This window comes from Felis catus, chromosome A1 (assembly GCF_018350175.1).
Source record: "Felis catus isolate Fca126 chromosome A1, F.catus_Fca126_mat1.0, whole genome shotgun sequence".
NCBI classification, from domain to species: Eukaryota; Metazoa; Chordata; class Mammalia; order Carnivora; family Felidae; genus Felis; species Felis catus.
Window position 1 is genome coordinate 78,939,477 of NC_058368.1, and position 26,416 is coordinate 78,965,892.

General features: G+C 42.4%; 1 protein-coding gene across 3 annotated transcripts in view; it reads left to right on the forward strand.

Moving 5' to 3' along the window:
- MYO16 (myosin XVI) overlaps positions 1–26,416 on the forward strand; it is a 615,221-nt gene that overhangs the window by 401,132 nt on the left and 187,673 nt on the right. For all 3 annotated transcript variants that reach the window (XM_023253136.2, XM_045055816.1, XM_045055813.1), the window contains exon 21: positions 23,560–23,632. In XM_023253136.2, the coding sequence (XP_023108904.2) occupies positions 23,560–23,632 (73 nt within the window). The remainder of the gene's footprint in view (positions 1–23,559; positions 23,633–26,416) is intronic.

The window sequence follows — 26,416 nt, forward strand, 5'->3', positions numbered from 1 at the left end:
AATTTCGCCATTTTTTTCCCTCTCATTTCTCCCCTGGGTCACCCAAACCTAAATTTAAATCTCAAAACACTACAAAGAAAGGTTATGTTTGCAGTGTTTCTAACTCATTGAAATTCATGCAAAGCTTAAGGATTTGTAGATTTACAGACCCATTTCCTAAGTCTCAGAGAGGTCTCAACACTGGGATAAACTTAGGTTTCAATTATTTATGAATCCCCCACTTTTTGGATATGTGTAATCATGTCAGAAACATTATATAAGAAATGTGTATCCCATGGTTAAAGTTGGTGAGTGCCCTTCATGCTGAAGGGGAGTATCTTTCACACCACATTTTTTTTTTCTTTGGTGAATTCTGCAAGAAAGAATCCCTGTAAATAAGATGTACTGTAACAAGTTATTAAGAGAAGTCAAGCAGAATTGAAGCAGATGACATTTTTGTTCTTGGAATGCTGGACCCATTTCCTGGATTACAGCAGAACAGCAAAAAAATTACTTTCTCTACCCAGATTCAAAATAGCGCCGCTTCTAAGTTGAAATCCTGGGGTATGATGTGGGAGATGCTGATGATTAATTAGGATGAACAGCAGCCTTTGCAGTACCTGCTTGGCTAGTATCTCGCCAATAAGATTACATCGAAGACCCCTCCCCACCTGCAGGGTGCTATGGTATTCATGTCTTCGTAGGCTACCCGCACCAGGGACCCACCCGGCTGGGGCAGCTTTCGTCCAGGGGTCATGCTCTGTGGTCAGGGCACTCCAGAAACTGAAACACGCTAAAGCTTTATTTATTGGGATTAGTTGAAAATGATTTGGTTCAAGTAGGCAAAAAGGAATAATGATAAAAATAGCAACAAAGACGATATACATAATGTATTATATATGTTATTACATGATGTATATATTATATATGATGTATAGTATGACATATGGTGTAATAATATAATACCTCTGTCAGTTTAAAACTTTTGTGTTCACAAGGTGCATATGTATCAATTAGCTTCAGCAGAAATCCTGTTGGGGTGCTTGGGTGGCTCAGTCAGTTAAGCGCTTGACTTTGGCTCAGATCATGATCTCACGGTTCACGAGTTTGAGCCCCACATTGGGCTCTCTGTTGTCAGCACAGAGCCTGCTTTGGATCCTCTGTCAACGCCCTCCCCCAACCCCTCCCCTGCTCGCGCAGTCTCTCTCTCAAAAATAAATACACACTTAAAAAAAGGAAAAAGAAGAAATCCCGTGAAATAGGCAAGAACAACATGTTATTGTGGAAGCAACGTCAGCTCTGGAAAGTTGTGATGCGTGGCCGGCCAGCTTCTTTATCCCCCCTTCCGATGCACCTGCCTTTGAGAATGCCTACACAGATCAGAGTGTCGGTGTTTAATCCACTTTCCAAGACATTTCTTTTTCTAAACTATAACTTTGACCTGTAGAGTGAAGGGAGTCCTATAGCCTGTCAATCTGTCAGAATGTCAGCTCTTCACTCAGTGCTTTCATGGTCTTTGGAGGGCATTAGGATATAATAGCACTCACCTTCATGTCTGATCCTCAACCAAGAAGTAAGACAGTTGAGTAGGGCATTAAGAGCCAAGACACGGAGTCTGTGAAGGAGACAACAGAGCCAAGAGATGCCTGCCAACAGTGAGCAAGCTGCTTCTGACCTCTGCCTTCCCGAGGCCTGGCTTGCCCGGTGGTTCCGGTTGGCCTTTCAGAGGTAGCGCTGGGAGCAGACCAGCAGGGACCCCAGGAGGAGAGCCCCAGCCTCCTGCCAGGGCCTCCTCCTTCACGTCGCGGTGGGGGATGGTGCTCCCGCAGAGCCCAGGAGACTTACAGCCGGTGGAACGTCCCCCCGTGAGAGGAAACCCCAGGACCAGGAGGAAGCATCTCTACTTAACAAGATGTGAGTGCTCATTTAGGAGCTGATCGGCTTGAAAGACCGAAGGCCGATCTGATGCCAGAAGGCACATAGGCTTTGGGACTCCTGTGCTGAGTGAGCTGGGTCGCTTTTCCTTGGATTTCCCAAAGGATACAGCTGAACCCATCTGTCTTACGGTGTGACGGGCCTGCGCTCCTGCAGGCCTCAAGGTGTGGTCACTAGATATGCAGGAGGCCCTTACAGTTTACTCATAACTTGCTGCTTGTTCACATTGAGTTGACAATCTTCAACAATGAAAGTGTGATTTTAAAGTAATATAGAATAGTTTCTATAGAAACACTGATAAAGTAGTTACCTTGTATGTGACTTTTCTAGTATTACTTGGCCTCGACTCTACTGCATGTTGTCAGCTGACATCTAGTGACTGATGGAGCCATAGACAAATTCCATGTTGAAACCACGTGGGCATCCATATGTGAATTCCGATAACTTCGTGTGTAGACAATTGGCCACCACCAAGAATACTGGAAACACTGGCCTTCTAGTCCGTTCTCCACTGGCCAGTTTTTTCTCAGCAAATCCGAAGCTGTATTGTCCAGGTCCTTCCTGGGGAAATAGCCCTTCTCCCCAAAGAGAAGTCTTCCCTCGGACACTTTGTTCACTGCAGTCAGACCAACGTTGAGGTCTGCTTACTCTTCTCAGGAGTCTTTAAGATGATTTCCAGGGTCTCTTTTCCCCACGGAGGTAGCTTACCTGACTGGGAAACAGCAGTATCCGGCAGCTTGAAGATTCCCCACTTCCCAAGTGGACTCAATCCCCTGTCTGCCTTGTGATAGCAGATGTGATGTGCAAACACTTGGGGACTGTCGTCTCCTATATTTCTGTCCACGAGTCTTCCTGTAGCTCTAAGTAGGTTTCTTTCCGGGCCCCACCCGCTGTGTTCCAGAACATCATCTTATGAACAAAGTTTGTGACATAGAGAGGATTCTGGATACATTTCCTTAATACCTCCCTACTTCCATGATTTATTTTCCCTCATAATTGTAGAAATCCTTCTCCATTTCGCAATATTGGTTGCCTATTTTTAGTGTAACAGTCACAAGAGAAAGTCTTGCTTTTAAGTATTTGTTGTTCTTTTACTTAATAAAATTACAAACCTTTTGAAAAAGATACTAGGGAGACATTAAATGTATCTCTGATCGGAAAAGGCAGCATGATGGACCACACTATGTTGGCCACAAGAAAATGTTTCTTCTAGTGTGTCAACATAAGTAGACTTGTCCACAGCTCTTGAAATCTGTGGTATTACTACGTGTCTTGGTGTAACCACTCTAGTAAATAAGTGTTATTTGTGGTGTAATGAAAACATGTGTTCTTATGCCTCACCTTCCCTTAAAGAGTGTGGTCTGAGGACAATGTTTCTGACCCTGGGGAACACAGAGGTAGGTCCCAAGGCTGCTCTGCCCCCCAATCACTGTTCTGTGAACTCTTTGTGTCCCCAAATATCCAGTGTTGAGACAGGAATTAAAAGTGTCCCAAGGTGGGAGTCCTCTCTGTGTGATAGCTGACGGCCTTCTAGGAAGGGAAGGGCTCCCATGGGAGATGTACTTTCCTATAGCTGGACAATGGTCATGGTCGACCTTTTCCTGGTTCCTCACAGGTTTCCTCCTGTAGTCCTCAGGGTGTGAGAAGGGCATTTCTTCCTTCCTTCATCGCCCACATGCCACCCGTGCTGGGGCAGCCCCCTCAGGGCAGGCTCACAGCACAGACGATCTAGCCCCCACACTTCCCCAGGTGTGCATCTTGGGTTTCTCTGGGTCGAAGGTAGAGGAGGGCTTGGGAATGGGACAGCGCCTTGAGAAGTCACAAGCATTTTCATTATTCACTTTTTATAACTTGTAAACCAAATACATGCTCTGAACTGCAATGAACTTTTTCTAAAGGATATCATGCGTGTGATTCTAAAATGAGATAAATGTCGGAGAGCCTAACAAAAGTATCATGAATAGCATAATTTAAAAAAAAATAATAAAATAAAATAAAATAAAATAAAATAAAATAATAAAAAATAATTTTTGCCACTCCTAAACTTGGACCCGTCTCACAGTGCAACACTTCCATCCCGGCGGTTGAATTGGCAATGTTACATTTAAAATGATCACTTTTCGGGGCGCCTGGGTGGCTCAGTCAGTTGAGCTCAGGTCACGATGTCACAGTCTGTGAGTTCAAGCCCTGTGTTGGGCTTTGTGCTGACAGCTCAGAGCCTGTCTCTTCGGATTCTGTGTCTCCTTCTCTCCCTGCCCCTCCCCTGCTCTCTCTCTCTCTCTCTCTCTCTCTGTCAAAAAGAAATAAACATTAAAAAAATTTTTTTTTTGTAAATGATCACTTTTCCCTAAAGTGACACCTTCCCCAGAGTTCTGGTGCAAACTTGACCCCTGCAGAGACCCCCACGGGCCAGGAGGTTCTTGAACCTCAGAGGGGTTGTGGGAACCTTGGGAGAGTCCCCCAAATGTTCCCCAAATTTCACTCACGTTCTTCATGTGTTCTGAGTACAATGGTTTACATTCCTGAGGACACCTGAGAAGTCGAACCTGTGCAGCATTTTCTGTTTCACCATTAAACACACCCTAAGAATAAATAGACTGAACGTTATAGAAGGTTAGCATACGGAGGTTAAGAGACCAGCGAGGTAGAGTGAGATCAACCATATGCTTCATTTATTTATGAACTTACTTATTTGTTCATCCCTTCATTCCTTTGTGCACTCATTCATTTCTGTCTGCCTGTTCTGAAATCCACATTTTTTGGGCAGCGCAATTTGGCATGCAAATATATGCGGTAAATAAACTTGAGTTTCAAGCATACATATGGAGATTTGGGGGTTTGTACTGAGCCTTTGGTTTCTTAAATATGCTTACACTGTATTACGTTCTTACAATATTTTAGTTGAGCTAAACATAAACATTTAAAAACTTTATGATTAATTACATTCGGCTTCAGTGACTTATAGAAACTTTGGATGAGTTCCCCAAAAGTGTCTTCAGACACCAAAACTGACAGTTCATCTTCCTCATTTTCATCCTGAGTCCTCATGTATCCACACCCGTTCCCCCTGGTTCCTCCAAGAACCTCAGTTGGTGCCCGGGGTTACCTGAGGATAATGAGAGGACGCACACAAAGTTGTCCGCGTGGCACCTGATGTGGCGGGAGTGGCTGCGACTGTAAAATCGTGGCGGGTATGGCTGGAAAGAATGTTCCTGGTTTATGGCAGTCTGTCTGTGGAGAGGGAAGGTTCTGAAGAAATGCAGATGGGCGGCATGTTGAAAACCTGAGATGCGGTCCAGTCTCTTCCACCGAATTTGGATTTGGTGACCTTGTTTGTTTTGGGGAGTGACAAGTAGGGGAACTGTGTTGCTCCCTAGAAATAGGGATGTCACTGTTCAAGTACACTCCCGGATGGGAGGGACGTTTTCTGTTTGCTCCATTGTCTTTGCAGTAAGCAATGACAATGGATGTGCCCTGATCAGTTTCCATATTCTGTCCTTTCTGTTTGGACACGCCCATGACTCGCTTGCCCGACTAGTCCAGAGCGCAGTGTGTGGTCCTTGATTATTGCACAGATGAGGTCTACGTGGGCTAGAAACCGTGATATTTCCCACTCAGTTAGGGGGTCCTTGAAGAAAAACTCGCATGGTGGGATGCCAGCTCCTAGCTGTGGACAGGTGAGTAGGCAGTGCCTGGACTATGTTCTGGCTGTGACTTGAGCAGAGAGCTGGTGCTCTCAGGGGTGGGGGGCCCTCTGAGCACCTGGAGACAGGTGGGAGAATGAGGTCAAATTGGAATGAAGGCTCCAGGTTTTCAATATGAAAGTGACGCTGTCTTTCACGGGAGGTAGGGGGTCACCACCCCAGCAAATGTCTAGAGTCTCTGTCCTTCGATCCGCAGACTAAGATTGATTATGGAAAGAGAAAAGAAGGCTGTTGAAAAGATATCACGTGTGAAATTTCTCACTCTTCAATGCTGCCTCTCCTATCCAGGAAAACTGTAGTGTGGGGTTAAAATAACAGACAGAAGGGCCACCTGGGTGGCTCAGTCGGTTGAGCATCTGACTTTGGCTCAGGTCATGATCTCATGGTTCATGAATTCAAGCCCCACATTGGGCTCTGTGCTGACAGCTTAGAGCCTGGAACCTGCTTTGGATTCTCTCTCTCTCTCTCTCTCTCTCTCTCTCTCTGCCCCGCCCCCACTCACAGTCTGTCTCTCTCTCTCTCTCTCAAAAATGAATAAACGTTAAAAATTGTTTAAAATAAATAACAGACAGAAGTGTTAAACAGATACACCAGTGAGGAAGAGAGCCAGACCGTTTTAGAGAGGAGTTGAAGTTTTCTTCAGTTCTTTTCTTGTTTTTTTTTTCTTTTTCTTTTTCTTTTAATTCACATATCAATTCAGTGATTTGGTTCCTGAAATCATCAGCAGGATGTTTTCTGTATTTGGCCCTGCTTCCGAATGCATATATTCTGATAATAAAGAAAACTCATTTTGCAAGTTAGCAGGGAACATCCTAGACATCCAGAAAGATTCCCATCGGCATAGTCACCAAATGGCAACCAGCAGTCTGGCTGGGGTCTTGGCGGGGGACGGCGGTGTCAGCCCGCGTGCCACAGCCGATGACTCACTCGCTGAAACGAGAAAACAGAAACACGTCCCGGGGGACATAAATTTCAGGGGCTGTCACCGAGGCAGGTGAACCCACTCCTGCCCAGCATCTGACACCCCTGGGAAGGCTGTGAGTGTCCAAATGAACGTGGAGACTTCGTGGTAGGATTGGAAGAAGCAAGTTAATGTTCAGACCTCAGAAAAATTGCCCTCCTTCCTTAGATGAGACTTGCTCTCTTCTCTTCATTAGAGAGAACAAATATTTCCTGGAGGGAAAATGGAAGCATAGCTTTGGAGAGCTCTGCAGGCTGGGTTACAAAAGGAACCCGTGTCAGCATTTTGGGTAATGTGTATTTGGTCTGAAGACTGTCTCGCTGAACGGGGGAGGGGGCCTATCTCGACCTTGGTGCTCCGAAATGAAAATACAGCGGATTAACCGGGTCAGCCGGATATGTGGCTTACGTTGATCTGGGAAGTCTCCTCAGTTTTATTCTGCTGTGAATTCAGTTCATATACTAATCATTTTGAATATTTACTTGCACATAGGCACACGTTTGTGGGAGTTCCAAGGATTTTAAGTAGAAAGTAATATTTTTCCCGTTTATATTGGATTATGTAGGCAAGTTTGTTGTGATCACCCATTTCTCTCTCCTTGAGGCAATCATGTAGGGCTTAATGTACTTACGAAATGTTATAGTGTCTTTTGTTAGGTCAGAGTTTAGTTTGAGAATCCGGTGAAGGGCATAAACACAGACTTGCACATAGAGTCCCTCACGTAATTTCTGGGGATGAATAGACCAAACCCACCCGAACAAAATCCATGTACCTGGGCTGTAACGCTCTTTCAATTTGTTTATTAATGAATTTAATATTTCTGAACTTATACTGTCAGTGTGGTTGATGGTGTCCTGATAGTTCTTGAGGATTTCTAAGTCAAAGTATTTTTGGTAATGATTTTGTGGCTGAGATGTTTTTTAATTAAAAAATTATCATCAACAGTTTCAGAAAACCTCTGTGATTTTTTTTTTAATTTTTTTTCAACGTTTATTTATTTTTGGGACAGAGAGAGACAGAGCATGAACGGGGGAGGGGCAGAGAGAGAGGGAGACACAGAATCGGAAACAGGCTCCAGGCTCTGAGCCATCAGCCCAGAGCCTGACGCGGGGCTCGAACTCACGGACCTCGAGATCGTGACCTGACCGAAGTCTGATGCTTAACCGACTGCGCCACCCAGGTGCCCCATCCTCTGTGATTTTTAACAACATACCCTGACATACCTTCTAGTAGATGAATAACGATTTTTCAAACACTAATAGGGCAGTAAGCATGTTGACCTAGTCTGTGAGATTATATTTGGTAGGTTAGATTTTTAGCTATAACTGAGTATGGGGCAAGGATCTCGTCTGTCAGGGCCAGGAAGTCAGAAAGGTGGTTTATAATGCGCTGGGGGGCCTGATGGTGCTAAGGAGACAGCATCTTTGTGCTGTACTTCCAGCAGCCATTAAAAATATCTTTTGGATTACGGTTCATACCTGGACTGTTTGCACAGATCATCTCTACTTTATCTACCGCCTTATGACTGTGTCAAATCCTGTATCCAGGCTGTTTGTTTGCCTTCTTGAGGGGGATTTGTCATTACTTATATACCTGCTTCTTGGGTTCCACAGGATGCATAGACCTTAATCCAAATCGTGTGTGTGTGTGTGTGTGTACGTGTGTGTGCATGCGTGTGTGTGTGTGTGTGTGATTATATTGTTCTTAAATTATTTAACCAGAAGGCTCTTCTTTTTTCTTTGAAATGTCAGGTGCAACCTCTGACTTTTTAAAAAGACTTTTAAAAGGCTATGCAATGTGGTCATAACATTTATACACGTTCTTAAGAAAGTACCTTTTGTTTTATCTTTTGCCAAGAAACGAGGCCAGTTTGGGCAGGTTAAGTCTTTGAGCTACAAGTTTGCTGTTTCGTCTTCTCCAAGGTGGCAGCCATTGGGAGCGTCCCTGGGGATGAGAGTGGTCCATCACTGTGACTTGAATATCTCAAAAGGGTGCAACAGCATCATTACCCTGCCAAATGCTACCCACAGATGCGTCGCCTCTGTGTTAGCTGAGGGCTTGCCATCATTCCCTCCAGCTGGAGGCTTTAAGTGGGCTGTGTTTTACTCCTTCCTGAGCCAGATGAGGAGGAAAGATTTTCTTGAAAAGGAGGAACGGGATTTTTCAGAATATCTGTGCTCCATCATCCTCCCAAGTAGGGAGAGAACTTGTACGATTATCTCCTGACTCCAGATTTAAGTGCCTTCTTCTCCTTGGGAACTACCCATGTCGCTGATTGGACAATCTGTAGTGATTGTCAACAGTGTGGGGTAGGGCAGGGCTTGGTGACCATCACAAAGCAAAGGGATATTAAAAATAACTTAAATCTTTTTGCTGGTGGGGCGCCTGGGTGGCTCAGTCGGCTGAGCATCTGACAGCTGGTTTCGGCTCAGGTCATGATGTCATGGTTCATGAGTTGGAGCCCCGTGTGGGGCTCTGGGCTGACAGCTTGGAGCCTATTTGGGATTCTCTCTTTCTCTCTCTGCCCCTCCCCTGCTTGTGTGCTCACTCTCTCAAAATAAGTAAACTTAAAAGTATCTTTTTGCCAAATCACACACATCTTCCCCGTAACACTTAAGGAATAGAGAATTTGAAATACCCCCCCCCCCGTCTTTTTGGGGATGAAATAAGTGAAGTAGCAGTCTAAATGGTAAGCTAAGTGATAGGCAAGTGGAGTAAGAAAAAAATGTCTAGATATTAAATGCTTTTTCACCGTTATTCTGATAAATTGGTAATTAATTTCCCCAAGAAAACATCTGACCGTATGATGTATTGAACCTCACTTGAAAATCCTAAGTAAAATCTCATTCCCTCATCCCCCCCCCCCCTCTGTCTCATTTGATATGCATTTTATAAATTCTGGTTAAAAGTTCAAAAACGATCAGAGACATTATCTGTCCTCAATTAGAGACACAAAACTGGGAACGAAGTGAAACTTGCTTCTGAAGTAAGGATCGAAGGTGTAAATGAATCCAATTAAAAACCAAATATTTACTTATTAGTTTTAATTTTCTCCCTTAACAGTTTATTAAAATGATTATCAAGATTTAAACTCTTTGATGGATAGTACAAATCAAAAAGACATCTGCAAGAGAGATAATCTAAAAATCCAGACCATCGGTTCCTAAGTCATTAAGAGTTGGCAAAATGTTATTTTGTACATGACTTTATCAATTATAATGCACTTAATTCTTTAATAAATGAATTTATATTATTCATTCCCAAATGCCTCATAGAAATACTCAAACACCTGCTGTGCATTTGTGGGAAAAAGAAAATAGACTTACCCAGTTTTTTCTTTATCTGTTTAACATATGATATCTGTCTTCATGAAGGGTCTTTTTGTGGAGGTGGGGGGAGATGTAGGAATCAGGAAGGGTATGGAGGGTGTGGCCAGGTCAGTCACTCACCTCCTATCTAGAAGGAACACTGCCAACACTCACCACTTCCTCTTCAGACTTTTCACATAGAAGAAGGGAGATTACAAGTAAAAGCTCAAGTTCCTTTTATTTGCCAACAAAGATCCTTCTTCCTCTTCCGCCCCAGATACAGCAATATCATCAATCCTGGGTAAATTTCCCACAGTTTTTTTTTTTTTTTTATTTGTTTGTTTAGATGTTGTTGTTGCAAATCTGTATAACGTGAGACATTAAGAATTGAAGACATGCTGGGGCGCCTGGGTGGTTCAGTTGGTTAAGCGTCCGACTTTGGCTCAGGTCATGATCTCGAGGTTTGTGAGTTCGAGCCCTGTGTCGGGCTCCATGCTGACAGCTTGGAGCCTGGAGCCTGCTTTGGATTCTGTGTCTCCCTCTCTATCTGCCCTTGCCCCGCTCACGTTCTGCCTCTCTCTGTCTCTCAAAAATGAATAAATGTTAAAAAAAGAAGAAGGAGAAGGAGAAGGAGAAGGAGAAGGAGAAGGAGAAGGAGAAGAAAGAAGAAGAAGAAGAAATGCTATCTTGTGCCGGGACGCGGTGGTCTGACTTCAGGCCCCTGGTAGACAGCCTTTTCCTACTTCAAAGTCCCCTTCCATTTGTTCCTGAAACCCTTAGATTTTCAAAACATCAGGAATTTACTTCTGTTTATATGAAGGATTGATAACATTTTATATTTTTAGTCAAATTTTCCACGATCCCTCCCCCACTTATCCCCAATTATTAGAAATGCTTTTTTTCCCCTCCTGATTTTTAATCTGTTTCACTAAAACTGTATCAATAACATATTGTTTTAATAAGTAAGTCCTCATATAATAACTTTTTATTTTCCTCTCTGTTTTGGTTATCCCTGGATCTTTACGTTTGCATATGAATTTTACAATCACTTTGACTCAGTCCATAAAAAAAAATTCTTTGGGGATTTCAACTAGAAATACATTTATAGATTAATATGGGGAGAACTGGTTTGTTTAGATTCTTTTCTGCCATAAATATGATCTTTATTTCTATTTGTTCATGTATTTTTCTTAAATATCCTTGTATTTTTGTCAATTTCTTATACATCTTGATTTTTTTCTATGCACTTGTACTTTTTGTTGCCATTTTTCTATTACATTTTAATTTGTTTATTGGGAACTCTCAATCTTGCATTTCATATGTTGATCTTCTATCTAGAAACCCTGCTGACTTTTCTTATTAGTTCTAATAATTTTCCTGTGGAATAGCTTAGTATTTTCTACTGTAAATGATCATAATTACTTTTTTTTCCTCTTCTTTGTGTCTTATGTCTTTTATTTCTTCTTCCTTTATTGCATTGGCTAGCACGGCCAGTATAATGTTGATAATTTGTGGTGATAGTGGATATTCTTCTCTTGTTTCCAAATTAATGTAATACCTCTAAATATGTGCCGTTAAGTAATCTGCTTACTTAGGATTTCAGAGATAATCTTTCCTAAGTGTTTCCAATGTAAAGCTTAATGTGAAGCTTTTTTCCTGTACACATTGAGAGTACTGTGACTCTCTCCTTTTCTTTGCTCACGTAGCAAGCTACGTTGACGTATATATATATATTTTTTATGTTGAAAAATTCTTTATTTAGAGTGTGAATTCTGTTTGGTCATAATGTCCTAGATTCAATTTTCTAGTGTCTATTAAAGATGTTTACATTTATTTTCACTAGTGAGACGAGATTCTATTTTTTTTTTCCTTCTTATCCAATCCTTGGCTCTCAGGTTTATGTGAAAGAGAAAATTGCGTAGCTTTCTCTGTTTCTCGCCTCTCTAAAACGGTGTGTGCTAAAGGAAGATGGTATGTGCCCTGAATGCCTGGTGAAAGTCTTTCTAAAATCTTTTTGGGAGGTGGAGGGTGGATTGCCTTTTGAATACTAATAATTTTATGATTTTATTTAATTTATTTTTTACATTTATTTAGTTTTGGGAGACAGAGAGAGACAGAGCATGAACAGGGGAGGGGTGGAGATACGGGAAGATACAGATTCCGAAGCAGGCTCCAGGCTCTGAGCTGTCAGCACAGAGCCCGACGTGGGGCTCGAACTGTGAGATCACCACCTGAGCCAAAGTTGGACGCTTAACCAACTGAGCCACCCAGGTGCCCCAACTACTCATTATTTTAAAGTTTATAGGTCTAATCAGATTGTTTTGTTTCTTTTTTAAGTCATTCATATTTTGTAGAAAACTGTCCACTTTAATTTTAAATGTATTCACCAACTAAATCATAGCTTTGCTTTACAGTCCTTCAATCTCTCCTGTAGCTGTAGTTTGACAACATTGACATTCCTGGTGGTTTATTTATGCCTTTGCCCCAGTATCCCTGAGGAATCTTGCTTGAAACCTGCCTCTGAAAATTATTTGTCTTAAAACATCTTTTTCGTTTTCATTTCTCACGTTAATGTTATTCCTTTTATTAGGTCCTGCAGTTTCATTATATCCCTGTTTTCACTTCCTTTGAATTTTGCTTTTTTGTTTTTGTTTTTTTTCCCCCTACTTCCTAAGTGGAATGTTTGTCTCCTATTTTTCGATGATTTCGTTGACCCTGAGTCTGTAAAGTATCTCCCAAGGACCTAGTGCCTTCCAGACGCTTACCATGTAGCGCTCCCTTTGTTGTTTAGTTCTAAATATTTTGTCTTTATGCTGTTTCAGAGATAAAATAACAAACAGTTTGTCAGAAAAATAAATTTGACACACCATGTTTTTCTCTCCCTTCACCCAAACTGGGAAGTTTTTTCCCCATTAAATAATGAGATTTCTTTGATTCTTATGAATATAGTATGAGTGACTTCTATTTCTGTGTAGACTTATTTAAATCATGGTGCTATCACCATGACAACCAGAACTACACAATTTAGCAAACTATCTGAGACAAACCTGCTTTCTAAATAATTCTCCTTCTGCTCCGTTTCCTTACCAAAACACCCATATGTATAATGATTTCCTGAAGAGCTAAGAACCTTTTCTCTGTAATTGTACATTTGTTTTTCATTATTTTGGGAGATCCATTTTTTTTTCCAATAGAAGGATCGAGAGGAATGAAAAATATTAGAGTTTTACCAAAGCAGCATTTATTGTAACGCTCAGACAAAATTTTAAATTGCCACATAATACATACAAAATAATGGTTAAAATTTTACCACCCTTGTTATAAACATTACCAAATACTATGGACACAATAACGGATACATTTAAATATTAATCATGATTATGTGATAAATTGTTTGAAGAACAGTGCAGATTATTGAACCAATAAATAACCATGTACTTTTCCCTTAAGTACATGTTTTCAGGATATGGAAAAAGATTTGTCATAACTCTGAGAATATGACATTTTTCGTATCAGACAGGGGTTGCTTTTCGTTTTCGGTAAAGACCATCATATAAGTCGCAAATATTTTTTGGGGACTCAAACAGATTCAACAAAATGTGTAAGAAACTCGGTGATTTAGAAGGCTAATGAAAAACCTCCCAGCCTTCTCCTTCTCCGGTTCTTTTTTGAGCCCAGCTTGCAGAGGTTAGAGCTTGTATATTTTATCCAAAGGATAAAATTCATCGCACTGCTGGCCATGCCCACTCTCTTGTGTTACTTCTAACTCGGGAAATGCATTTGGCCTCTTTTCCACCCCTTGATAACCTGTCCTGCTCAATAGAGTTAACCAAATCTGTATTTATTATGCTCCTCTGTGCCTGTCATTTGAGCACAGTGGCTGTTCTGCCAGAATAAATAATGCTGCAGTGCCGTTCAGATGAGAGCACAATGTCCCAGTCTGGCTCTTGGTGACCCTGTCTCTCCCTGAAGAAAACACCGGGGAGGAAATGTCAGTACCGCAAGCTTAAAGATTGTTTGCCTGTTTCTATTACAATTTTCTAATTGAGGAGGATGTGCTTTTCAACATTTTTGGGTTCTGTCAGCTCCAGGTTTTTCAACTTTTTTTGCTTCATATACCATCTCCTTAAAAATACATTTCCAGTGCGCCTGGGTGGCTCGGTTGGTTGGGTGACCAACTCTGGCTCAGGTCATGATCTCACAGTTTGTGAGTTTGAGCCCCGCATCGGGCTCTGTGCTGACAGCTTGGAGCCTGGAGCCTACTTCAGATTCTATGTCTCACCCTCTTTCTACCCCTCCCCTGCTCACGCTCTGTGTCTCTCTGTCTCTCAATAACAAATAAACGTTAAAAAAATTAAAAATACATTTCTAAGCCTGGCTACTGTGCAGATGTTAATACGTGATAAAGGTGTACTTACAAGAAAAAGATGCAATTATCGTGGTTATCATTTATTAGACATTACCTATAAATGAGCTGGGCTTTGTGCCAAGGATTACTGAAGTTAATATTGACATTAGCCATGAGGTGAGTATTGTGGACTCCCTGTTTTAAATAAAGAAACTGGAATTCAGGTTTAGTAAGGGGCCTGTTTTAAATAAAGAAACTGGAATTCAGGTTTAGTAAGGGGCCTTAGTCACACAGTCTGGCAATGATGGATTTCACGTACGAACCCCAAGTATGTTGGGATCGAAACCCAAGTTTTCCCCCAAACACCTCCCACATTGAAGACTGCCAGAAGAATGATACGAAAGCATAGTTTTATAACTAAAATTTTAAATTAACCTTTTCAAATATAGATGGTGTCTTCATTTCCCATAAAATCGTTATGTAAAGTTTCAGATATTTTTATATGGACATGACCACGAGAGCAAGGTTGTTCTCTGCTTTTTTTGTAGGTGGACTTCTGACATCTTGAACAGGGCTTTGCAAAACTAAGTGTTCTGTATATATTCACTGAAAAGGTGAATGAACTAAAAAATGAATTAGTTAGAAGCGCCTCTCAAGAGAAGAGGCTTTGGTAGATTGAGTGGTCCCAGTCCTTCATTTCTCTGCATCCGTGTGGGGAATATAGTAGGACTTTCAACACTTCTCTTATCGAGAGTTAAGTCTATTTCCCCTCTCTTTGAACTTGAGCTGCACTTGTGACTTGCTCCAGCCAAGACAATACAGCAAAGGGGAGCCTGGTGGCTCAGTCAGTTGAGTGTCCGACTTCGGCTCAGGTCATGATCTTGTGGTTGATGAGTTCAAGCCCCGCGACGGACTCTGTGCTGACAGCTCAGAGCCTGGAGCCTGCTTTGGATTCTGTGTCTCCCTCTCTCTTTGCCCCTCCCCTGCTCATGCTCTGTCTCTTTCTGTCTCAAGAATAAATACAAACATTAAAACAAATTTTAAAACTGGGGTGCCTGGGTGGCTCAGTCGGTTGGGTGTCCAACTTCGACTCAGGTCATGATCTCACGGCTCGTGGGTTGGAGCCCCACATCAGGTTCTGTGCTGACAGCTCAGAGCCTGGAGCCTGCTTTCGATTCTGTGTCTCCCTCTCGCTCTGCTCCTCCCCCATTCATGCTCCGTCTCTCTCAAAAATAAATAAATGTCAAAAAATTTTTGAAAAAATTAAAAAAAAAAGAATACAGCAAAGATAACTATATGCCAATTCTGAGCCCTTATGCAGATCTGTTTTCTCAGATCCCTGTCACTGCTATGTGCCTACGTCTGGGGACTTGCTTGTGGAAAATAAGAAATAGTCTGTTAGCCAGCCAGTCCCCAGCCAACCTCAGGCCCTCGGGTGAGATCAGCCTCAACCTGATGGCAGGGCTGAGGGGTCATAATAAATACTTAATGTTTTCGTTTACTGAGTTTTGGGACAGGCGGTTGTCCAGGGACAGCTGCTTGCTACCAATCACTGTCTAATCAATTTAATTTTCACAGCACCTACTTTGAGCCACAGATTGTATTTGACTCATTCGAAGGCGATTGTTGGAAAGACAGCTATCTTAGGGATGATGTGACAGATGCTGAGATACCTCCCCACTTCCCAGTGTTCCCAAACGCTTGGTTCCCTCATCTGGGTACCCAAATCCCAAACCTTGGGGTGAGGAAGACTTAGGTTCCTCAAAACTTCTTATTAAATTTCCCAGAAACATCCAGAAGTGCTCTTTAAAACCTTAAGTAGCCAGCTCTCATAAACAGGAGGGCATGGGTGCAAAGAGAATCACTCTTAAGGGAGAAAAGGAGCTCTGTTAAAAGAGCACGATCATTTTGCGGTATATGCGTGTATCAGATCAGCACGTGGGACCCATTAAAGGGGCAGTGCTGTGTGTCAGTTACATCTCGGTGAACCAGCGGAAAACAGGAAAGCGTGGAAAGTAGAAAATGGAACATCGCTTTTTCCTGTGGTCTGTAGCCAGTGGATTGAAGTGTTACGTTGACTACAGTAATTTTATCTTTTATCTGGGTTTTAATTTTTTTTTAAGTGTTAAAGGAAGCAAGAGACCAGGATTTCTATTCTGAGCCTGACACTTAACTTTAAAGAAAGCTCTAGTAAGACAGTTATGCCTCGTGACACTTAATTGTGTCAGTCCCCAAAATTGTAAGGTTCATGTTCCATGTCCCTGTAGATGGAGGCTTGGCCTTTGCAAGCCTCTGGCTTGTTTTTGGTTTCAAGACCTCTGAGTCTGTGATTCCCAGTCAGGGTGAGTTGGCAAACAACAGTTACACCCAAATATTTGGTAGCTCTTAAAATAGGTTTTGCTGGATAGATTGCAGCCATCCGTGAGTTGCAGGACCTCGGGACACATCGTTTCCTGATCGGGGTGGCTAAAGTCAAAATGATTTTATGTCACATGTTATTTGATTTTTGTTTTGACAATTAAAAAAAAAAAAAACACTTTTCCATGGATAGCCCTGTATAGAGGGCCTATGTAATAGTTGCACTTTTATTAAAACTGTGTGTGTCTCAAGACCAAAGACTACATCACAACAATTCTAATTACCTAATTTGTGATGATCTAAACTGGTTTGAAGGATGGAAACAGGCATCAGATACACCGTTGGCTTGTTTTCTCCATTCTGCCTCTCTCCTTCCTCCTCCATCTCCCTGCATCTTCTGTCTCCACCTGAGCCTTACTTAGATCAGAACCACAGAAAGAACCAGGAAATTGGCACTAGGACAGTGTCCGAGAAGCTCATAAAACAAATACAAATTTTTCAAGAAAGGGTTGTTTTTGTTTTTGTTTCTGTTTTTATGGTCAAGAAAGAGTTACCCATTCTCTTGGGGAGGCAGAGAGCACAGCGAGCTGGAGAGCTCTGAACTCGAGCTAAGAGCGTGCAGGTTCAGATGGCCACAGGACAGAGGACACACTGGAGAATCTCCTCAACGGCTCATTTAAGAAACGGAGGGAGCCCTAGAGCCCGAAGCTACCCGCCTTCACAGACACCGATCTTCGGCAGGTGTTAGTACGCAAAGAAGTCACCGTGGTCTGAAATTGAGGCTGACCTCTCCCGGCTCATTGTTCCCAGATTCGCTGCAAGCTGCTTGGGGATGGGCACCACCAAGTCCTCTACTCTGAGCTGTTGACGGGCTGAAGGACGCGGCGAGGCTTCCCTGTACTTGTCAATTACAGATTGAAATCGTGAAGAACTATCCAGGCTTTTCCTTCCATCTGCAAAGCGGTGTTCGGGAGTCCCTTCTCACCTCTCCTAGTTAATGCTTTCCAGCTGTGAGTTGTAGCTTTCGCTGAGAGGGAGGGTTTAAGTGATCTTTTATTATTTCTGCTCTTCTTGTATGTGGGGAGGGTTCCTTTCCCAGCTCCCTGTAGGCCAGAATCAGGCTGGGTTCTAGGACCAGCAGCTGGCAGTCGATTTCTGCGGTAATTCACAGGGCTAGTCTGGGAGGCGGGGCTAGTCTTGGACAGCCTGGGTTCAAGTCCTGGGTCTGTCTAATCCTGATGGGTGCCGTTGGGCAACTTAGACCTTCACTGTCCTCTGTCTCAGTATTCTTTTCTGTAGAATGGGGTGATCACTGTACTTACCTCACAGGCTAGTCGTTAAGGCCAAATGAAATAAAGCATTTTAAATGTTTTAACGGTGCTTGACAAACACGACTCCATAAAACGGTAGCTCAGATTTTTACTCCCAGCCCAAGATTTTCTTGTATATCCAGGCTAATTAACTGCCATTTTCATCTCAAGAGGTCTCAGCTTTTGACTCCCTAACTTCTCTTTCTAGTGGAAGGAGTGCAAAGAAGGACTGGAACCATGTAGGCGTGCGTGATATCCGTGGGCTAGTAGGAGGCAGACAGCTGCTTTGGTGACAGTGTCCCCACCCATCACCCGGTTCCAGTTCAGCTTGTCAGCAACTGCACACTCTTTCCCTAATTTCTGACATGTTTTCAGAAAACAATAAACCTCATGTACTTTGCTTCGGTCAAAGAATAAAAAGGAGGGACACCCCAAAGCAAGCACCCCGGAGTCCCACCCTTGCCTCCTGGCACAGATGAGCGAACACCTTGCGAGATTCAGATAGGCTGCAGGACTAGTGACTGGCCTCCACAACGAGGCACCTTGTGGGTTAGGTTAACTAAATTCTCCAGCATTTGGGTGGTAGACTTGGGGAAGGCCAGATCGTGGCCCAACATCTTCAGGAACTTCGCACCCATCACCTCCATGTAAGTGCATCTGATCCCCAGGGTGGGGTGTCTGGACAGGCAGATTGCTCTAGTCTGCAGTGACTCTAGATTCCAGTCTTCCCCCCCTCCATCTGGGGTCCTGTAGGTCAATGATCAGCTAAAGAGACTGATTCAGTTCCGGCTGCATCTAAGGGTTTTGCATCAGACAGGATTGAGCTGTTTCCTAAAATGGCTAAATACCTAAGATCACTCTGTAGTTAACCTTTCAAGGGATGATCGAGGACAGCACCTGACTTGTGCAAACCACTGGACCTCTCTGCCCAAATAAACTTAGTTCATCCATGTTTCAGGGCAGACATTTTCTTGAATCCGGACCTTCCTCCCTTCCTATTCTTGCACACGTGAAAGGCAAGAACAAAACCAGACAATTGCCTTGGCGTTTGATGTCACCTCTGATATAAAAGGGATTGTATTTTACTAATAAGTTACTGCAGGCGAGGCAGTTTTGTTAACCGTAGAGAAAGCCTTCAGTAGAATCCTAAGGCTGAATGTGAAGAGACGATCTCATTAATATGTTAATTCTGCCTGTGTGATCGAATCCTGGTGGATCAGATGACCTCTGTCTGCTCCTCCTGGCTAGAAATAGGATGTTGGGTTAAATGCCTGTGTAATAAGAGTCAAGATATCAATAAGAAAAATGACAGTAATGCTGACTGCCACGCGGCGTGGGCACTTTGCTGGCTACAAGTTCTTGTGACCTTTCTCCCTGCGTTGCTATTGCAGTAACAGACCCATATTTCATTCAATCATAAAGGTTGAAATAGATTTTTGAAAAAAAAATGAACACATTAGGTCTGTCAGTAGTTGCAAAATGGATCCTTAAGATGCATTAATTCCCCCCGCCCCGAGTTGGGTTTTTTTTCTTCCTTCCCATCTTTTTCTTTCATAATGTTTTTCTTCTGCGGCCAAATTTAGTTTGGAATCCAGTATCTATGAAGTATGGGGAAAAACCCTATAGAAGGTGTGCTCTTTCAACCACATCTATGCTACTCTAGGTTGCGAATTAATCATCTACCGACCCGAAGCTGAATTGGAATCTCTAACACGTTTTGCTCGCCCAAACACACCTGGGTGGCCCCCACATCCTTCCTCTGCATGCCAACAGGAAGTCACCTTCCCTATGAGAAGGGGAAGGGCATAGGTGGTGACATCGGGTCACTGATAGCTCTCTCCCTTTTTCCCAGTCTCCCTCAACACCATGCACTATAAATATGGTACCGCTGTTGCCAAAGCCAGCGGGGAATCGGGCAAGGAGTCAAGGCCTGAGTGGGAGATTCTGGTAGAAGTTGGCATGAAATATCCACACTGGAGACCAACACGTGGCCTTCAGAGCACAGCCCTGCTCTCTCTCCCTGACCCTGGGGTCCCTGCTGCTTCTCTCCGTCCTGGGAAGCCAGATGCCCTTCTCTGCCCTCACTGTTGGGCTCCACCTCTCTCTCTGCCCTGAGGTAATTGTTCTTTCCTCCACCAACTCATAAAATGCCCAAAATGTGTTCCATCAGATATATATTTTTAATAAAAGTTGATGATGATGAGTAATCTAATATCCAGTATAGAACATTCTATTTATTTATTTTAGTTTATTTATTTTGAGAGAGAGAGAGAGTGGAGGAGGGGCAGAGAGAGAGAGAGGGAAAATGAGAGAATCCCAAGCAGGCTCCGCGTGCTGTCAGCACAGAGCCCAACGCAAGGCTTGAACTCGTGAACCTTGAGATCATGACCTGAGCTGAAATCAAAACGTGGGATCTTAACCAACGGAGCCCCCCAGGCGCCCCCAGTAAACATTTTAAAATGAAGACATCACCTGTAGGCCTACCAGTGAAGACATCTATTGCTAACAGGTGCTTTACTTGTGTTGTGCCACAGATTTACTTTTTAACATGAGTGAAATTATACTACGATGCTCTCAGTATACAAATGGTATAAATTCTGTTTCCAGCTTAGGTTCTTTTTTTTAGTTTTAGTTTTAGTTTTAGTTTTATAGCTTATTGCTGTTCAAGAACATTTCCCGTGTTTTTGCAGTGTCTTTGTAAACATCAAATATTAACTGGTCATAAAAATATAGTATTTCAATATAAAAACCTTAGAAAATGCAGAACAATAAAAAGAAGTAAACAAAAGCATCTCCATTTCTCTTCTTGGGCTGAAGAAGTCATAAGTCTTCTGAATATATAATTGGCCTTATTCTTTATGTAGAACTTACATAGTGCTTTCTATTATCTTGATAGATTCACTAAATTAATCCATGAGAGGATGCATACTATTTAACTAATCATGTCTCTATGTGGGGTCTTTGTTACTTCTTTTCGTTGTTGTTACTATAATGAAGATAATGGTGGACACCCTTGTTTGTAGGTCTTTAGTTGCATTTCTGATAATCATCTGAGTATAGGCTCCTGTCTATGGAAATCCTGTTTCGAATGATACGAGGGTGCCAAAGCTTTATGCCACATAACCAATTGTTATTTAAGACTCTACCAATTTAAGCTCCCAGCAAAAGTGTGTGGGAATATCGTTCTCATCCTAATTTTGAAAATTTTATTTCTTTTGTAATTGTAATGAGATTGACATTTGTGATCTACCTATTAGCCCTTTATGTTTCTTCTGTGAGCCCTCCTGTTCATTTTTATAGCAGGTGGAAATGTTTTTTTTTCTTTTTAACTTTATTTATTTTGAGAGAGAGTGAGAGCATACACAAACACAAGCAGGGAAGGGGCAAAGAGAGAGGGAGAGAGAGAATCCCAGGCAGGCTCAGTGGCATCAATGCAGAGCCTGACACAGGGCTCAAACTCACAAACTGTGAGATCACGACCTGAGCCGAGATCAAGAGTCAGACGCTCAACTGACTGAGCCACCCAGGCACCCCGAAGTGTTTTTTTAAAAGCAACTTGCAGTGATTAGAGACGCACTGTCTACAGACTCTTGTCCTAGAATTTTATTGACAATTGTAACAACCATCTGGGTGGAGAGATAATACTCGCTGCCTTAGTTTCATAGATGATGAGCCTGTGGCACAGAAAATTCTAGTAACTTGCCTACAGTTGTCCAACTAAAAAGTGTCTCAACCAGGATCCCTACCCAAGGCTGAACATCTCCAAAACTGGCAAGCTTTGTCACCCTTGTCACCCAGCGCCTACAACAGAAACAGCGCAGCTCATTATGTGAAACGTGTGCACACACACACACACACACACACACACACACCCTAACACAGCAGTTCATCTTACACCTCAGCACCACCACCACTGAGTGAGCATCACCCCGGTGTCCCCCTGTCACACTGTAAAGTCATCAGGGTGGAAGGAGGCAAGATGACGTGTGACTGGACACGTGGGTCAACCAATCAGGAAAAAAAAAATCTATGAAGATAAATGAGAAAACACGTTTTAAAATAACACTTTCCTCTAATCATTTTTAATTTTATTTCTACAAATACAAAAGAATCTGGTCTTTGTGTCATCGTCCTTTTAACCATTTTCTTTTGATTTCTCTCAGAACCGAAAGCAGAAAAAACGATCACCTTTGTTTACTTGCACATTTTCAGAGCTTCTTGCTCTAACGTTTATCTCTCTAATCCAGGTAGAGTTTATCTGGACACACAGGGTGAGGTACAAAGCCAACTATTTTTCCCTCTGGAAAGTTAAATCAGTGACCTGGTTACATCCATTTAATGACTGTCTCTTTCCCTCGCTGCTTTATATTCTCTGCCGTGTGAAATTTGTGTTAAGGGCTTTTAAAATACTGTCTTTCCTGCTTACGAAGCTCATATTGGTACCATCTACAAGAACTAATCCTAGAGACAAGATATCATAGAATCATTACTCTGTGACAAGATATCAGAGAATCATTACCTTGCCTTTTTATGAGAAATTGGTCATTTAAGTGACATCTTACAGACCCTAAAGCATGACGGTTCTGCACTGATTGTGCAAACAAAATACAGGCACAAAAAGAAAGTTATTTTCCAGTTGTGCGGTTTGGACCAGTCAAGGGGACAGAAAACAACACCAGCGTGTGTATCAACTAAGGTGGTTGAAGGTGCATCAACTAAGGGATTGAAACAATCCACGATGATCGAATATCACAGCCATTGGCAGAGAATCAGGACAGCGGTCCTCCTGATGATACTCCAGAGCAAGGCAGTGGGAAGGCTGGGTATGTGCCCGCCTGCTGACCAGCATTCCAGAATCACCCGGGGCTTTCTGTGTAAGAAGCCACCTCATGCCCTGTCCCCGTGGTGCCCCCGCTCCCCGCAGAGTCCAGGATGTCGGGGCTCCCACCACCCCTAGGTTCTCCTCCCCGCTTTCTTCACTCACATGAGGTTCCTCATCTGTGGCTGGACCTTCCAAGATGCCAGCAAACTCCAGGAGAGAGAGTTTTCACCGAAAACAGCAGTATCGTAAGGTGCTCACGCCGCTTTCTTCCAGTTGTATGCCCACGGATCATCTCCTTTGTTCTTCTTTGTTTATGAGGATTTCTTTAGGAAGGTTGCTCTGTGGCACAGTTCGGTCTATCAGAGAAGGTGCCCACAGCTTCATCGTGGCTTGTACCGCATTGACACGTGATGAAGAAACTGCGGGACTTACTGCTCGTGTGGTCTAACAAGAGACAAGGAGGAGAAGGAGGAGCTGCTGAGGGCACGTTGGCAGTTTAACTTCCTTTCCAGGGAAAGCGCGTGCAGTTGAAGTAGAGACACAAAGACTGTTTCAGAGGAGCAAATACGGGGCCACCCATATACCATCACATCCTAAGCTTAGAAATCAGTGTGTTGTACTCCTGTATATGTGTTTAAATTAAAGCCTTAAAAGAACACTTTTCTTTTTCGGAGCTTTTGTATGAGACTCTGAGATAATTGTTGGCTGTTTTTAGTTCTACTGGAAGGTGATATGCAAAGTGTCCCGATGTCTCTGACCTGGAGGGGGGATGGGGCCAGGGGTCACATAAGGGCTCTACGTGTGCTTGGTCACTGATTCACTGTTTCCTTTCAGCACACAGACGTTGGATATTGGAATATTGGACATCTTTGGTTTTGAAGAATTTCAAAAGAATGAATTTGAACAAGTAAGTGCATTTCTTTTGAAACTTTATCACTTTCATGTTTTTTTTTTTCAGCTAATAAATTGACTCCTTTATTCAGTAGAGACTATCTGCATGATTGCTTGAAAATACAGAATTAAAATAAGGCCTTTGCTATCCTGTTTTAAAATTTGTATCCCTAGTTCATGGGCGTGTCCATCCTCTTTACGTGGCCTGTAAACAACGGGCATATTTTTTTTTAAAACTGAAGTACTTGTTTTAAAAGACAGCGTTGATCTGAGTTGTGCTTACAGAGATGTTGTTTCAACAAGGTTTGAGAGTCAGAGGGTGTCGCTTTGTGGAATCAAGGCAAAGGTCTTCAAAAACCTTGGCCAAAAATCAGAATGGAAATACTCCATCATGCTAAATACTGTTACTTGTAGGTTCGGCTCTGTGTGACATTCATACATATGCCTGTCGGAAACTCGTAAAAAAAAAAAAAAAAACAGATTAAAGAGGCACTGATTGTTTTTAATCCACTTACAATTTAGGGCACTTTGAAAAGTACTAGTGTCTTTTCTTGTTTTTTAAGTATCTCCTTAGTAATGTATGATTCATGAAATCAAAGTAAGCATATCTAAACTTTAGTTGTTAAAGAAGAGAGTAGAAAGAGAACTTGTCCAGGGCAGCAGGGAAGGAGAGATAAACCAATAAGGAGGTATTGGTGGAAAGAGGGAAAACCAGGCTGTGCTACATCATGGGAAGAATCACAAGTGGGCCGTGTTTAGGGAGAGCTTTGAATATTATGTCATTTGCTCAGGTTTATTTTTCTTTAAGTTTATTTATTTATTTATTTAGAGAGAGAGTGCATGAGTCAGGGAGGGACAGAGAAAGGGAGAGAGAGAATCCCAAGCAGGCTCCGCACTGGCAGCATAGAACCCCATTCGGGGCTCAAACTCACGAACCCTGAGATCACGACCTGAGCCAAAACCGAGAGTCAGACGCTCAACTGACTGAGCCACCCAGGTGCCCCTGGGTTTATTTTCTCAAGGCAGATGATGTGGTGGTTAATGACACCAGATGTGAATTTGAAACCCCATTCTGTGAGCTGTCTTGGTCAAGAGGAAGAAATCTATAACGAACCTTGGTCTCCTTTACAAGAGACTTACAGAGCTGTGGGGTTTAAGCTGGTTACTGGCATAGAGGTTCTGGCATCATTTTTCTAACTCATGTCCATGTGTAAGAAATCGCGGAGGGCCACTGTTACTGTTGTAAATGGGAACACTTGAAAACCTTTTAAAATTCAGCCTTATTTTTTCCCCCACGAAACACTGGTGCAGCATCTTGTGAATAGAGACTAAATCATGTTGACTCACCTAATCCAGGGTGAGTCACCATGAATCATATTCTTTACAAAACTTTACAAAAGTCTGCTATGAAATAAGACCATAGACTTCTTGTCCTTTCGGACTTCTGTATCCACGGCTAAGCAGGGAGAGGGGGACTGTGGTTTTATTTATTCGTCACTTACTGTAAGGAGACTAGCGATGCACAGGGGAACAGGGCAGTTGAAGGACTGACTGGTAAGATCGTGGGTCCGCAGGCCATGACTGCGATGCATCTCTCAACATGAGTAGTTGACCGCAGTCTGGAGGTGGTATTGATTCTCGACATTTTTGCCTTAGAAAACATGCAAGCTGCCATGTCCCTTAATGACACTCCCTGGTTTCTCCACCTCCTGGTAAGCAACATGCAGAAACCACAGGTGGGGTGGTGTCCTCTCACAGTCTCTGTGGGGCCACACTCCCAACCCCCTTCTCTACACCCCACATAGTTATCCATCCAGTCTGTGCTGATGACCGAGATGTACAAAGTATTTAAGTTGTTTCCTTATTAAAACTTATTTGTTTTACTACAATTATATGTACCCCTTCCTTATGTTTTCTTTCTGGTAGCTATTTTAATTACATATTTTAGAACGTATTCGTAGCCTGATATTTTCATATCGCAAGACACGGCATGTTTTCAGATCTAAAGAATGAGTCTCTATTAAATACCAAGAGGTAGTTTGAGGCACGGCTGGGTAAAATCTCAAAACCAATTCTTAGATTTAAGTTAGGGAAAAAAAGTATTTTTTTCTTTAGAAAAATGTACCTTTTTCCTAGGTTTGTTGGGCTGTGGTATACAACTGCAACTAGGAGCCATTCAGAAGAATAAAATTATTTTCTTTGTGATGATTTCAAATCTCTTCTCATAGTGGATTTAGCAGATTTCTAAATCTGAATGTGAACTTATATTAAAAGCTTTGGTTTGAATGCTACATTCTAGATTCTTGAGTTGCTAAGACAACGTGAACTTCTTCATTTTATATTCCATTGCAAACTTTCAACAAAATGTTTAACAAATCAATATTGTGTTCAGAATCAAACCCGGAAGAATATTAGTGCCTTTATAACTATGTATTTTATTCTCTTTTGAGCTTTTTGACCCATCTATCAGCTATTTGCTAGAATGTCAACTCCTGCGGCATTGAAATTGTGTCTGGTACAGCGTTTTGTATATAACAGAGACTTAGTAAATATGTTTTCAATTGAAATCTTAAGAATAAATTCAAAAGAAGACATCTTCAGAGTGGATCTCCTAGCGGTTTTCTTACTCAGGAATAAATGTATGTATGTCAATTGTTCCTCCATAAGCAGCCTGACAAATGTTTAGAACAGGGACAATCGGAGGAGATACTAAAAAGCATTTCAAAACCTCAGCATCTCCAACCTCAGTGTCCCCAAGCAGCTCTAAAAGATGGACCTTTGTGGTTCCTTAGATACGAAT